The 12052-nt window shown below is 40.6% G+C and overlaps 2 protein-coding genes across 3 annotated transcripts in view; one reads left to right on the forward strand and one right to left on the reverse strand.

The window, feature by feature from the left end:
- The first annotated feature begins 1624 nt into the window (after positions 1-1624).
- LOC127008150 (BUD13 homolog) lies at positions 1625-7516 on the forward strand. 2 transcript variants are annotated; one of them, XM_050879803.1, is made up of 3 exons: positions 1625-1723; positions 3630-3745; positions 4120-7516. In XM_050879803.1, the coding sequence occupies exons 2-3, from the start codon at positions 3630-3632 to the stop codon at positions 6218-6220; spliced, it is 2217 nt and encodes a 738-aa protein (XP_050735760.1). In that variant the 5' UTR covers positions 1625-1723; the 3' UTR covers positions 6221-7516. The 2 variants fall into 2 exon arrangements, with proteins under 2 accessions (XP_050735760.1, XP_050735761.1); XM_050879804.1 differs by lacking the exon at positions 1625-1723 and adding an exon at positions 1775-1921.
- Positions 7517-8602: 1086 nt separating this feature from the next.
- The window catches only part of LOC127008151 (DNA-directed RNA polymerase I subunit RPA1-like), a 28457-nt gene continuing 25007 nt past the window's right edge, over positions 8603-12052 (reverse strand). The window contains exons 28-31 of the mRNA XM_050879806.1: positions 11572-11736; positions 10883-11029; positions 9974-10130; positions 8603-9606 (exon numbers count right to left, since the gene is read on the reverse strand). Coding sequence (XP_050735763.1) covers positions 9494-9606; positions 9974-10130; positions 10883-11029; positions 11572-11736 — 582 coding nt within the window. The 3' untranslated portion in view covers positions 8603-9493. The remainder of the gene's footprint in view (positions 9607-9973; positions 10131-10882; positions 11030-11571; positions 11737-12052) is intronic.

Below are 12052 nucleotides of genomic sequence, written 5' to 3' on the forward strand. Positions count from 1 at the left end.
ATAATTATAAGTGAGGAGTCCAACAGGATTTTTTTTTTTTTTTTCTCTTTTTTTTGTGTGTGTGTTCTTGCCCTTCCATCCCATAACATTGATAATTAATTTCTCTCCTCACCATTCAATTAGCCTATATATATTTTTTTTTTCTCTTTTATATAATTTTATAACATCATACACCTTACTAAATATAATAAACAACCAAGAATTAAAGTACAAGTGGTGAGATGGTGACCACTCTTTGATAGCAACAGGTAAAGCAGGCAAACTTAAACAAGTAAACTCAATCAGGTAAACTCGAGGAGGTAAACTCATGCTGGTAAACTTAAACAGGTAAACTCATGCAGGTAAACTCACTCAAACAGGTAAACTCACTCAAACAGGTAAACTCACTCAAACAGGTAAACTCATGCAGGTAAACTCACTCAAACAGGTAAACTCATGCAGGTAAACTCACTCAAACAGGTAAACTCATGCAGGTAAACTCACTCAAACAGGTAAACTCACTCAAACAGGTAAACTCATGCAGGTAAACTCACTCAAACAGGTAAACTCATGCAGGTAAACTCACTCAAACAGGTAAACTCATGCAGGTAAACTCACTCAAACAGGTAAACTCATGCAGATAAACTCACTCAAACAGGTAAACTCACTCAAGCAGGTAAACTCATGCAGGTAAACTCACTCAAACAGGTATACACTCATGCAAGGTAAACTCAGGCAAGTAAACTCCAACAGGTGAACACAAATTATAACAGGTGAACGCGAAGCCACATAATTATGATAGACCACAAACTCTGAATGGTGAATCAAAGTTTTACGCGCAAATTACTATAAAATGAGGTGAGATTTATCAAACACACGAATTTTAAGCCCCAAATGACTACTCGGAAATATTCAAAGTAATGCAACAAAAGATCAAATTAACAGTCATCGAGATTTTGTTTTTTTGCACTTTATTAGCTACATACTATTTAATAACTTAATCTAAAAAAATACGGCATATGAGTGACGTATAAAAAAAGCCCCATATTGCTAGCCTATAACCACAAGATCCAAAGTAATACAATAAAAAATCAAGTCATTTTTAGATATTTTGTGGATTTATTATTTGCTATTTAATGACTGATAATGTGAGAAATACAGCAAATGAGTGACAATTAAATATGCTATCTCCCAAACACGAAAAAAAGATGAAAAAAATACCACAAAAGGTCAGAAGTCATATATATTTCTTTGCTATTAATTAATTACTATTCAATGCTTTGGAATGAGGGAAATACAGCAAATAAGTGACAAAAATGCTATAACTCAAACATGAAAAAAGATGCAAAAATAATCATATATATTTTTTGCGATTTATTACTTACTATTTAATGCCTGATAATGAGGGAAATACAGCAAATAAGTGACAAAAATGGTATAACTCAAACATGAAAAAATTCTTACTATTTAATGCCTGATAATGAGGGAAATACAGCAAATAAGTGAAAAATAAATCAAACAAGATAAAAGATGCAAAAATAATCATATATATTTTTTGCGATTTATTACTTACTATTTAATGCCTGATAATGAGGGAAATACAGCAAATAAGCGAAAAATAAAATAAAACACATGAGGCCACGAATACGAACGCGGTGTGTGTAAACAAGCGAGGGTCGGCTGCTGGAGGGAGCGTCGCGTCCTCTTATTATTATCGTCCTCCCGTCAATTATATCTCTCCAAGGTGCGTTGCGATTAATTTATATACTTAAACTAACACTAAGGCCGCCCTCAACACTGTGTCACCCGCGTCAGTGTGTCATAGGAGATAAAATACAGGGACGCCGTGGCTGTGAGCGGATCCCCAAGCTATTTACAGTATTTTCACGCTTGGTTTTCTTTTCTGTACACGCTTTCCTTTGGTCTTCCGTGAGGTTTTAAGGTTAGTAGAACATTTATATGACAGAGCAATATTAGTTGGTTAAGTGGGAGTTAACAAGATGTGGGCGTGTTATATAAATCCAATCTTTACCCATAGCATCGTGTTAGGCCTAATGTTTTTTTTTTTTTTTACGTGTTAGCTTCTACATTTTGGACAGCGAATTTCTATTGGGTTAAAATCACCTATATGTACTCTGTCTGTCAGGCTTCTTATATTTTGTGGAGAGCGAATTCTTATAGGGTTAAAATCATCTATATGTACACAGTCTGTCAGGCTTCTTATTTGTGGACAATGAATTTTTATGGTTTTAAAATCACCTATATGTACACTCTTCCAGGCTTTTCATTTTATGGAGAGCGAATTCTTATAGGGTTAAAATCACCTATATGTACACTGTCTGTCGGCATTCATATTTGTGGACAGCGAATTCTTATGGGGTTAAAATCACCTATATGTACACTGTCTTCCTTGTGCTGTATTGTGTTGTTTGCTTCTTAAGCCATCACTAGGTTAGCAGTCACTCTACTTATTGCTGTAGCAAGGTCCTGTCTTTCTTAGTTGACAGTGTTCAGGATAGTCTAAACATCTTTTCTGCCTCCCTCTGAGGGCTCATACATTTCCCAGACAGTTAGCATGATGTCAAGAAGGTAAATCTTTACTAAAGGTTACAAATTTTATAGGTGATAAATATACCCAACGTATTTAGACGTGTTTTTAAGAATCTTGTGACCATATCCATTGCAAGTTGCTATTTCATTGATAAAACTCCAGAATTAGACCCAGTTGAGGATAGCAAGCCAGGCCACACAACCAAATCTGCTCCCCTCCACTCTGATTTTTCTAAAACTAACAAAACCTCAAGTTATCCTAAGGAATAGTAACATAATGCCACATTTATAGTAACCTGTCACTACTAAGGTAGTTAGTAACCTATGGCAACCTTAATTGTAACCTATCACTTTAAGGGTGTTCAAATTTGGAAACTAATAATTAATAGAGGAAATTGTTATCCAAGTGATGATTAGCACATTCAAATCAAGGCCTTTGTCCTGTAAAGGACCCATCACACTCTAGTGTTTATCACTACCTGGTACCAGTATTCTATTCTGATAGATCTTGCCATATTTATTTATGCCTACAACTATTTCCATTGAAAATTAGTTCCTGCATTTTTTTTCATTCATTTAAACTCACTGCAGATGGCCACTGAGTAGTTTTGTCAAGTTAAAGGGGGGTTGAGGGGCGCAAAGCCTCCCCATAGGTTAGGTTACAATTGTTTATTCAATTATTTTTGATAAATGCTTGACTTTAGTTTTATCATGCAGAGTTGTTGTCTTCCATTGTGAGTTGGGTCCTTTCAAAGATATTTACCTCTTCTTTGGTTTGAATTTGTGATGGGTATATTACACTCCAGATGCCACAGAGTGCTGGTCAGCTAGTATAGCAAAGGGAGTATTTTTTTACATTACTTAATAAAATTTAGCATAGTTATTCTATTCACTGACTCACCCAGTCAGGTCTAGTATGTCCGTCAACAATGTCTGCCAGCCAGTGCAGGCTGACATTTGAATAAAAGGTATCAATCACCAGTTACCACGTTATGTCATAATAGTGCTCCGGGTCTTCATAAAATCAACGCTGTGTCTTATGAATGACCCGCTGTCAATTTAGTAATTTTTGTGACTGATGAACCTCCTTCCTCTGCCAGATGTCCAACACCATAAGCCAGAAGGAGTACCTCAAAAAGTACCTCAGTGGCAATGACTTGGACAAGAAGAAGAAAAAGAAAAAGAAGAAAGACAAAGTTTCATCTCATAACAAAGGGTCTGTATCACATTACTTCTGTGGTTACTACCAACCTTTGCTTTGTTGAGGACTGGTACATTTTTTATCGTGACCTGCCTGTTTATGAGGACACAGTCATTTGTTACTGCAGAAAATGATTTCCACATCACTTCCATGCTCAGACTACTGCTAATAGTTTTCTTCTGTTTATTCTGGCCTTCTAGATCATTGCAAGCCTGTTTATCATATCAAGATGTTTCTCCCCTATAAAACCTTAAGACTATATTTTTTACTTTACAAATATCCTAGGAAATACATAATTTGATTTAAAAACCAAAAATCAGATCAGAATATTTAAAAAAAGCTGTATCATAAGTGTATTTCAGCTAAGCCCCTACTCTTTTTCTTCTTAGGATGCGCATCATAGAGGACTCGCTGGACCTCAAGACAGTCCCTTATGGCTACAAGGATGACGACAACAACCCCACCATTGCAGAGGTTACCTATGATGACCCGAAACTCAAGACCCTGGAGGAGTTTGAGGCCAATAAGAAGTGGAAAAGGTTAGAGAAACCAGGTGATGGTTCTTGGCCCAACCGCACTCAAGATGGGAAGGACTTATCACCTACCAGAGGAACAAGACACGACTCTCCATCGCCTCCCAGGAAGGGCAAAGGTGACTTGGGGACTCAAAGGAAAGCTAGACATGACTCAGATTCTCCACCCCAAAGGAAGGGTAAAAATGAGTCACTGTCTCCCAAGAGGAATAAAAATGACTCATCGCCAGTAAGGAGAGGAAGACATGACTCTGAATCACCACCAAGGAAATTCAGACATGATGTTGACTCTCCTCGAAGGCCCACACGCGACTCTGACTCAACGCCACCAAGGAAGACCAGGAGCGACTCAGATGACTCACCACCACGGAGGAAGACAAGACATGACTCGGATTCATCTCCCACGGCTGGAAGACACGACTCAGACTCATCCGGCAGACGTGATTCACCACCTAGACGCAATGCAAGCCCACCGAGGAGAGTCAGACAGGAATCCGTGTCGCCACCAAGACGCACCAGACATGACTCGAGGACACCACCCTGGAGAGTACGACATGAGTCCGACTCACCTCGACCCAACATCCACAAGACAGGCTCACCATCAAAACTGACAAGAACGTACAGCGTCTCTTCTGATGATGGAGGCTACACCCCCCCGTACCCTCCTCCGGGACGGTCGAGGAAGGATTCTGATTCCTCGCTGTCTGATGGAGAGAAGAAAAACACAAGCACCTCTGCCCCCCCTCAGAGGCCAAACAGACATGACTCCAGTGCCTCGCCATCACCACCAGCGAGGAGAAAGAGGTACGATTCCGACGCCTCACCTCCAAGGAGACACGACTTGGATGCCTCACCTCCGCGAAGACATGACTCAGACCTCTCTCTCAAGGGGAGGAAGTTCAGCTCTAACGCCGCTGCCAAACGAAATAAATCGTCAAATAACAGAAACGTAAGTAGTGATTCAGATTCATCAACCTCAGACTCCTCAGACTCACCTCTTACTAAGGTGAAGAAGAATGGCAAAGAGGCAAAGCTCCCCCAAAAAAGAAAACAGCAACCAAATGTCAAAGGAGGAGTCAACAATGCAAGAGCAGCTGACAGATCACCGAAAAGGAAGCAGTTCAAGGGAGACAAAGATTCTGATTCTTCGCCACCAAGGAGAAAGAGACACGACTCTGATGTGTCTCCTCCAAGAAAGAAGAGATTTAACTCAGACTCATCCCCTCCACCAAAACGGTATGACTCGGATGCCTCACCACCCAGACAGAAGAGACACGACTCAGATTCTCCACCACTGAGGAGGAAGAGACATGACTCAGACTCTTCACCAGTGAGGAAGAAGAGAGGCAGTGACTCCGACACATCACCTCCTCGGATCAAAAAGGGAAAGCCAGGGTTTTCTCCACCGCCAAAGAGGAAAGGCGAGGCTCAGGGAGAGGGCGGACAGATGCGACCAGAACGTAAAATGACAACGCAGGAATATTTGTTAGCAAGAAAGAAAGGTAGGCTGAAGAAGGACACACCAGAGGACATTGCCAGGAAAGAGAGGGAAGCAGTTCTTCAACAACAGGCTGAGGAGAAGCACCAGCAGTGGAAGCATGGCGTGAAGCAGGTGCAGGACTACAAGAGAAAGGCAGCAAGCGACGCCCACGAGATGGGGAAGGCATTCACCAGGACAGCCGATGATGTAGACATGAATGCTCACCTCAAGATGGTGGCACGCAAGGAGGACCCGATGCTGGAGTACCTGGTAAAGAAGGATACCAAAGGGAGCAAGATGCCGGTCAAGCCAGTCTACAAGGGTTCATTCCCACCCAACCGCCTGGACATCCGCCCTGGATACCGCTGGGACGGGGTGGACCGCTCCAGTGGGTTTGAGAAGCGTTGGTTTGAGCACCAGAATAACAAGAGGGCACACAATGAGGAAGCGTACAAATGGAGCGTTTCCGACATGTAGTTTTGTTGCCGGTGTACTTCATGTCTTGCTTTCTTTTCCACTAACAGCATTTTTTTAACTCTTTGCCTCTTCCCAACTTTTGAGAAGGCATGCATGTAAGAAAAACAACAATAATACTATGTGCAATGTGGCATCCAATAAAACATGTAAGAAACTGCATAGTAGTAAAAATAAAATAAGGCCTGTTCTGATTTCTGTTTCATAATAATCTAAGACATGAAGATAGAGGACATGAAAATAATAAGGAAACAAAGTACAAGAATGAGACAACCTTATTCTCTTTCTCCTTCCACTGTAGTGTACACACTTGGAAGAAAAGTTTCCAGTCCTTTGCCAAGGTACTTGGCTTGTTTGTTGATTATTATTATAATTATTATAATTATTATTTTCATTACTAGTCTCCAATGAGCATTTTGTAAACCTAACATGATTGTTGGTTACCTCTCATTTACCATGGTCAGATCACGTGCGGGACTCGTGATCACCAGCCAGCATCCTCCTTATTTTGAGCTTGAAGCTATATATTCAGGGATTTTTGGGTACGGCTGAGACCTCACATCACACCCAGGAGGCAGGATACCTGACACAGTACCCATTCACTGCTGGGTAGACAGGTGACATGGATGAGAGGTGACCGCCCAGCTGTCTATACTCCACCCGGGAATCAAACCCTCGACCTCTCAGTTGTGAGGCAAGTATGCTAACCACTGCACTGCAGAGCTCCATGTGCATCCATGAACATGTATGGTCAAGTGGCTATTACTTTTGTATTTATTGTTGTTGATTATGTAATACTATGGTCATTTTCTTTCTCATCTCCATTTGTATGTGAAGTATTATGCTTCTTTTATTCCATGTTTGAACATTATCATTTCATGAATTGTTCTACTGTTAATGTATTCATGAGTTGATACTGGAAAATATTTCACATTGCAAATTAATCTTAATAAATCACTCCTTGTGAATACATAGTGGAGAGAATAGATGAACATCTAAAAGAACCCATGTAATTAAGAGGACAAGGAAACCTATGAAGCATTTTAATTGGATAACTTAAAACTGCATCACCAAGTTTTTGTTTGACACTTTGTGCAACAGATGAACCAAAAGTGAGCAAAAGTGCAGTTTATGCACATAGACAGTCTTGACGGCTGCATAGTTGTGTTATGTTACAATGTGCCCCATGTTATGACACTGAATTAGCAGATTAACTAAATGTTTGAAGTTTATGTATTGTGATAGTGTGAATTGACCTAAAATTTGTAAATTCACATTGTATTATATGATGAAATGTAAGTTGGCTTTTATTTCATTCTTTCTCCCCAGGAAACATTGTTCATTAAGGTTTCCAGCACACGGCCCACGTTTCAGTAGGCAATGGCTGCCACTTTTTTGTGGCAATTACAGGCAATTTGATCATGGACATTGAGGAGGTAGCATGAATCATCACTGCTACAAAAAGGAAAGACATAAGAGAAAGTAATGTGTGCATCTGATAATCAGCCATAGGCTTATCAAGGGGTGCAGACTTTGGACCCAGAGAAGTTTAAAAACTATTTTAGTATGACCCGTGTTTTTGGTGACCATCCCAGATTTCACACAGGTCCGTGTCCCAGGGTGACTGGTTCTTACTTACCATAGGCTCCAAGGGCCAATGGATCGGAGACGAACACTGCAGCCATGCGCAGCTATTGCGTATGCATCCACCTTTACAATTTTTCATTCACATTCTTGTCACTGTTCTTTGCCATATGATTAAACAGCATCCATCACCAATTAGTTACTAGAGGTGAGCCACCATAGCATGGTGGGTAAAATGGATCCTGGGAACATTTTTTTAGTGACTGCCACTAAAAGTTGGCTTGTGTACAGGCTTCCACATAAATAATTGTTTAATTTCTCACCATAAAAAAGTTGCAGCCACCATCCACGGGAGGGCCTAGAGCCCTAGAGACCTCGAAATATCAAGCATGGTGTTATTATATTATAATAACACACATACAACTAAACTAGTTGGGTCGCAGCCATGTCTAGAGATGCATGATCGGGGTCGCCTGAAAAAAAGGATGGGAACCACTAGCCAAGAGTATAGCTGATACTCTTTCTTTTCCGTGCAGCCACTGAATCTTTAGAGCAGCTCTGGTGAAGGGTCAGCCTGTTAGCCTCTTTCCTGAGACAAAATTGATTTATCAAGTGATATTACTAAAATTAAAGCTGCCTGAGCATGACAGTTTGAAGTGTGAATAAGATATTAAAATACTGTATGAATGACAAAAAATGAAAAGGCAAATGTAGATTTAAAATAAACCCGAAGAATGCTTGAACGCACACATGGAAGTTAAAGCAACCATCCACATATGAGGTAGGTTTTAAAATTATGCCTTTCTGTATATATTTCTTATTTATTAACAGAGTAAACTTAAGATTTACCACACAATTTATCATGATGGCATAAGCTCACTTCAAAGGCCCATCACACGACTTGCTGTACAGAAGTCCTGGAAAAAGGTGTCTCAGTCTATCTCTGTATTTCAATGGCTGCTGCTTGTAAAACCCTTGATTTGGTGCTGGGAAAGACTTTTTTTTCTGTCCACACACACTAACCCTACACTCTTCAACCCACTCTTGCAAACTCCTCTCACTCACTCTCATACTCTACCCCTCTCACTCTTTGCATTCTCTGTCCATTTCACTCACTTTTACATAATGGAGGTTGGATTTTGTTGAAATTTTAGTATCGTGGAAGGTCATCATCATCATCATCATCATTTCATCGACACCTGCTACAAGGAGCTCCCACCAGGGGATGGCCACGGCAGAAGAGTTTCCAACTTTCTCTATCCAGACATTCTCTCCTTGCCTCCTCAAAGTTTCTCAAAGATCTTTCCCCCCTCTCCCTAACGTACTCTTGCACCATATCTCTCCATTTCACTGGAGGTCATCCTCTAACATTCCCTCCCTCTATTTCACTCACATACAACCATCTGGTCATCTTACTCTCCTCCATTCGCTCCATGTGGCCAAACCACTTTAAAGTCTGTCACTTCACTTCTTCCATCACTCCACACTTCTTCCCTTCACCCCCGACACATTCCAAAACGCTCGTACACACTCTCATTACTCATTCCATCCATTCTACTCACACCACAAGCAATCCTCAAATAACTCATTGAGTTATTTGAGGTGGGGTCTCAAATTAGTACACTAAATCTACAGTTTACTGAATAATAACTACACCAATGCCAGCTATGAGGTTAATCCCCATGAGGACTTTCAAGAGGCGCCAACCTTCACGGCATGTAGGAGCTGCATCGCATTTGTGCCGAGTCTGACCGGCTGGCCAAATGCAACACTGGCCGAAGGAGATTCCATCCTGTCTTTCTCACCTGTCAGGGAAAAATGTGGGAAAGGAAGATCAAAGTTATACCTCAGGGAATAATATGTGGTGTTACATGCAATGTAAAGTTATCTCTTTACAGAGTGATGACAGCAGGGACTAGCAAAGTCAATTAAAACAAGCAAAATTAGCACAACATATGCACACCCTATTCACACAGTTTCTTCTATGCCATCAAAATTTACACTATATTGTCTGATTACAGTGATTAGTGTGGAAATAAGAAAACTAAGCATAAATCTTATATCCACTTCATCATTAATTTTCTTGCTGTCATCTTTATTTTACTACAATGGAAAACTGTAGAGTTTTTCCTTGAATAAAATGGATTAACAGAGCTCAATCAACACACCCACCTCTAAGGACTGCTGATTTAAGGAAGCTGGTACAAGTCTCAAAGGACATCTTCTGGAGGGGAGAGAGAGCGGACACCATGGCGTGGCGGGAGCAAGCCTTGTACACTCCCTCGCAGGTGAAGTAGTCGGCCAGGAGGGTCAGGTGCCGGAAGTTAACCTAGAAAAAATCATTATTCATCACTGTCATCCTGTCTCCATGCCTACGTTAAAGAGGTGGAACAAATTCATTCATCACTATTACAACTCACCACCATCACCCTCTCCCCAAACAGCCATGGTAGGATGAATGGTAATCTAAATTAAAAAAGTACCTAAGGGCCGCTTTCACAGACACTTTGTTTGTTTTGATCGTTACCAATGGCGGCGATCGCCGCTATAGTATTTCCACGTAAAACTGGCCGATGGGGTATTGGCAGCTGCTGGGTTAGCCTAGCCCCGCATCTTGGCACACACTCTCAACACCTCTTGCTTCCTCTGCAGCTGCCACTACCCCATCAGCCCGTTTCATGTGAAAAACTATAGCGTCGATCACTGCCGTTGGTAACGATCAAAACAAACAAAGTGACTGTGAAAGCGCCCCTAAGTCTGAATGAAAGATCACCAAGGAAAATTAGTCATCATCTATTGCCTCTTATTACCTCAACATTCTTTAAAATATTACCAGAAGTCATGTCAACTAATTTGCTATTCATCACTACCATTTGCTGTTTCCTGACCTGCATTTTTGGCAACATTAAAAAAACTAGAAACATTAGAATAAGATGGGCAGGATTTATGTCTTTATAATAATAATGAAAAATTGACTGTAATTTGTAATGAGCACTAAAAAAATAAGCACAAAATAGAAACAGCCATGCTTTGGGACAGAGAGAAAAGGGACGGTCTGTTATTCTCAGCCACACTCGGTACCTGGATGTCATAGGCTGACTGGACAGCGCGCAACTCTTTGATGATGGAGCGCTGGGCAGCCTCGATGCCATACATCTCCGCCACGTGGTGGATGTTGTTGGTGTAGAGGCGGTTCACGTCCAGCAGGTGTTCAAACTCAAACATTTTCTGTGGGCCAAAGAAGGATTAAGTGTGAGATGAGGTATTACAGTTTTCTTACCACCAGTTTTGAGAAGGTTTACAGAATGAGTATCTTCAAGGTTTTCTTTAAAAGCTAGAGACTCAATGTAGTAATGCATGCATCTTAATAATTTTTTTTCCAAAGATGATTTCTTTGCCAAGGTAAGTTAATGTTACACGAGTCAAGAAAACCTAAGGGACTGAGTTCTTCACAAGTTTAAAATATAACCACTAAACTGTAGAACTTAAGCTAAACTAAACACCTCTATTTTACTAACCATAAGTTCTTTTAAAAACTTATTAAATGTACTACCATTTAATTTTCAAAATCAAAATCAAACAGGTAGAAAACCCATAACTTAGGTTGCAGGTTACAGCTGACAGTACATATACGGGATCATGAAGCCTTTACCCTCGCCACACACCAGACTAATGCAACTAACACAGTCTAGCAAAACCTAACCTAACAACGGAAGGAAGTGTTAGCCATATTAGCATTAGCAGGAGGCTGAGAAGCACGATGCACCCACCAGAATGTTGACGCCTTCGGCCCTGAGCATAAGGTTGTTGTCCTTCTCCACAACAAAGACGCGCCTGATGCCTTGCACATTGTGGACAAGAGCGCGCTCTGCCCTCTGCCGCATGATGGACTGGAGGTCGCAGACGCCACGACTCACTGGGAGATGTAGCGTCACCTAGGCAACAAAAGTTAAAATGACAGGCTTTGAAAGATGACTGACTATGTATCTATCTACATATTTATTTTGATAGGACATTCTGACAGACCTGGCACAGCCATCTACTAATTACTTATGCTTCAGTATAAATAGTACTTATGATAATGGTTACAAGACAGGAAAATATGCAAACTCCAAGGAGTTCCAATAATATCCATTTGAACATATTAGCCTAATAATTCATGCAGTCTCCATTTGTACAGAAAAAAATAGACAAACCTAATAAAGCCATACAAGAAATTAAAATAAAATTGCATGAATGAAAAAATAGAAA

This window comes from Eriocheir sinensis, chromosome 37 (assembly GCF_024679095.1).
Source record: "Eriocheir sinensis breed Jianghai 21 chromosome 37, ASM2467909v1, whole genome shotgun sequence".
NCBI classification, from domain to species: Eukaryota; Metazoa; Arthropoda; class Malacostraca; order Decapoda; family Varunidae; genus Eriocheir; species Eriocheir sinensis.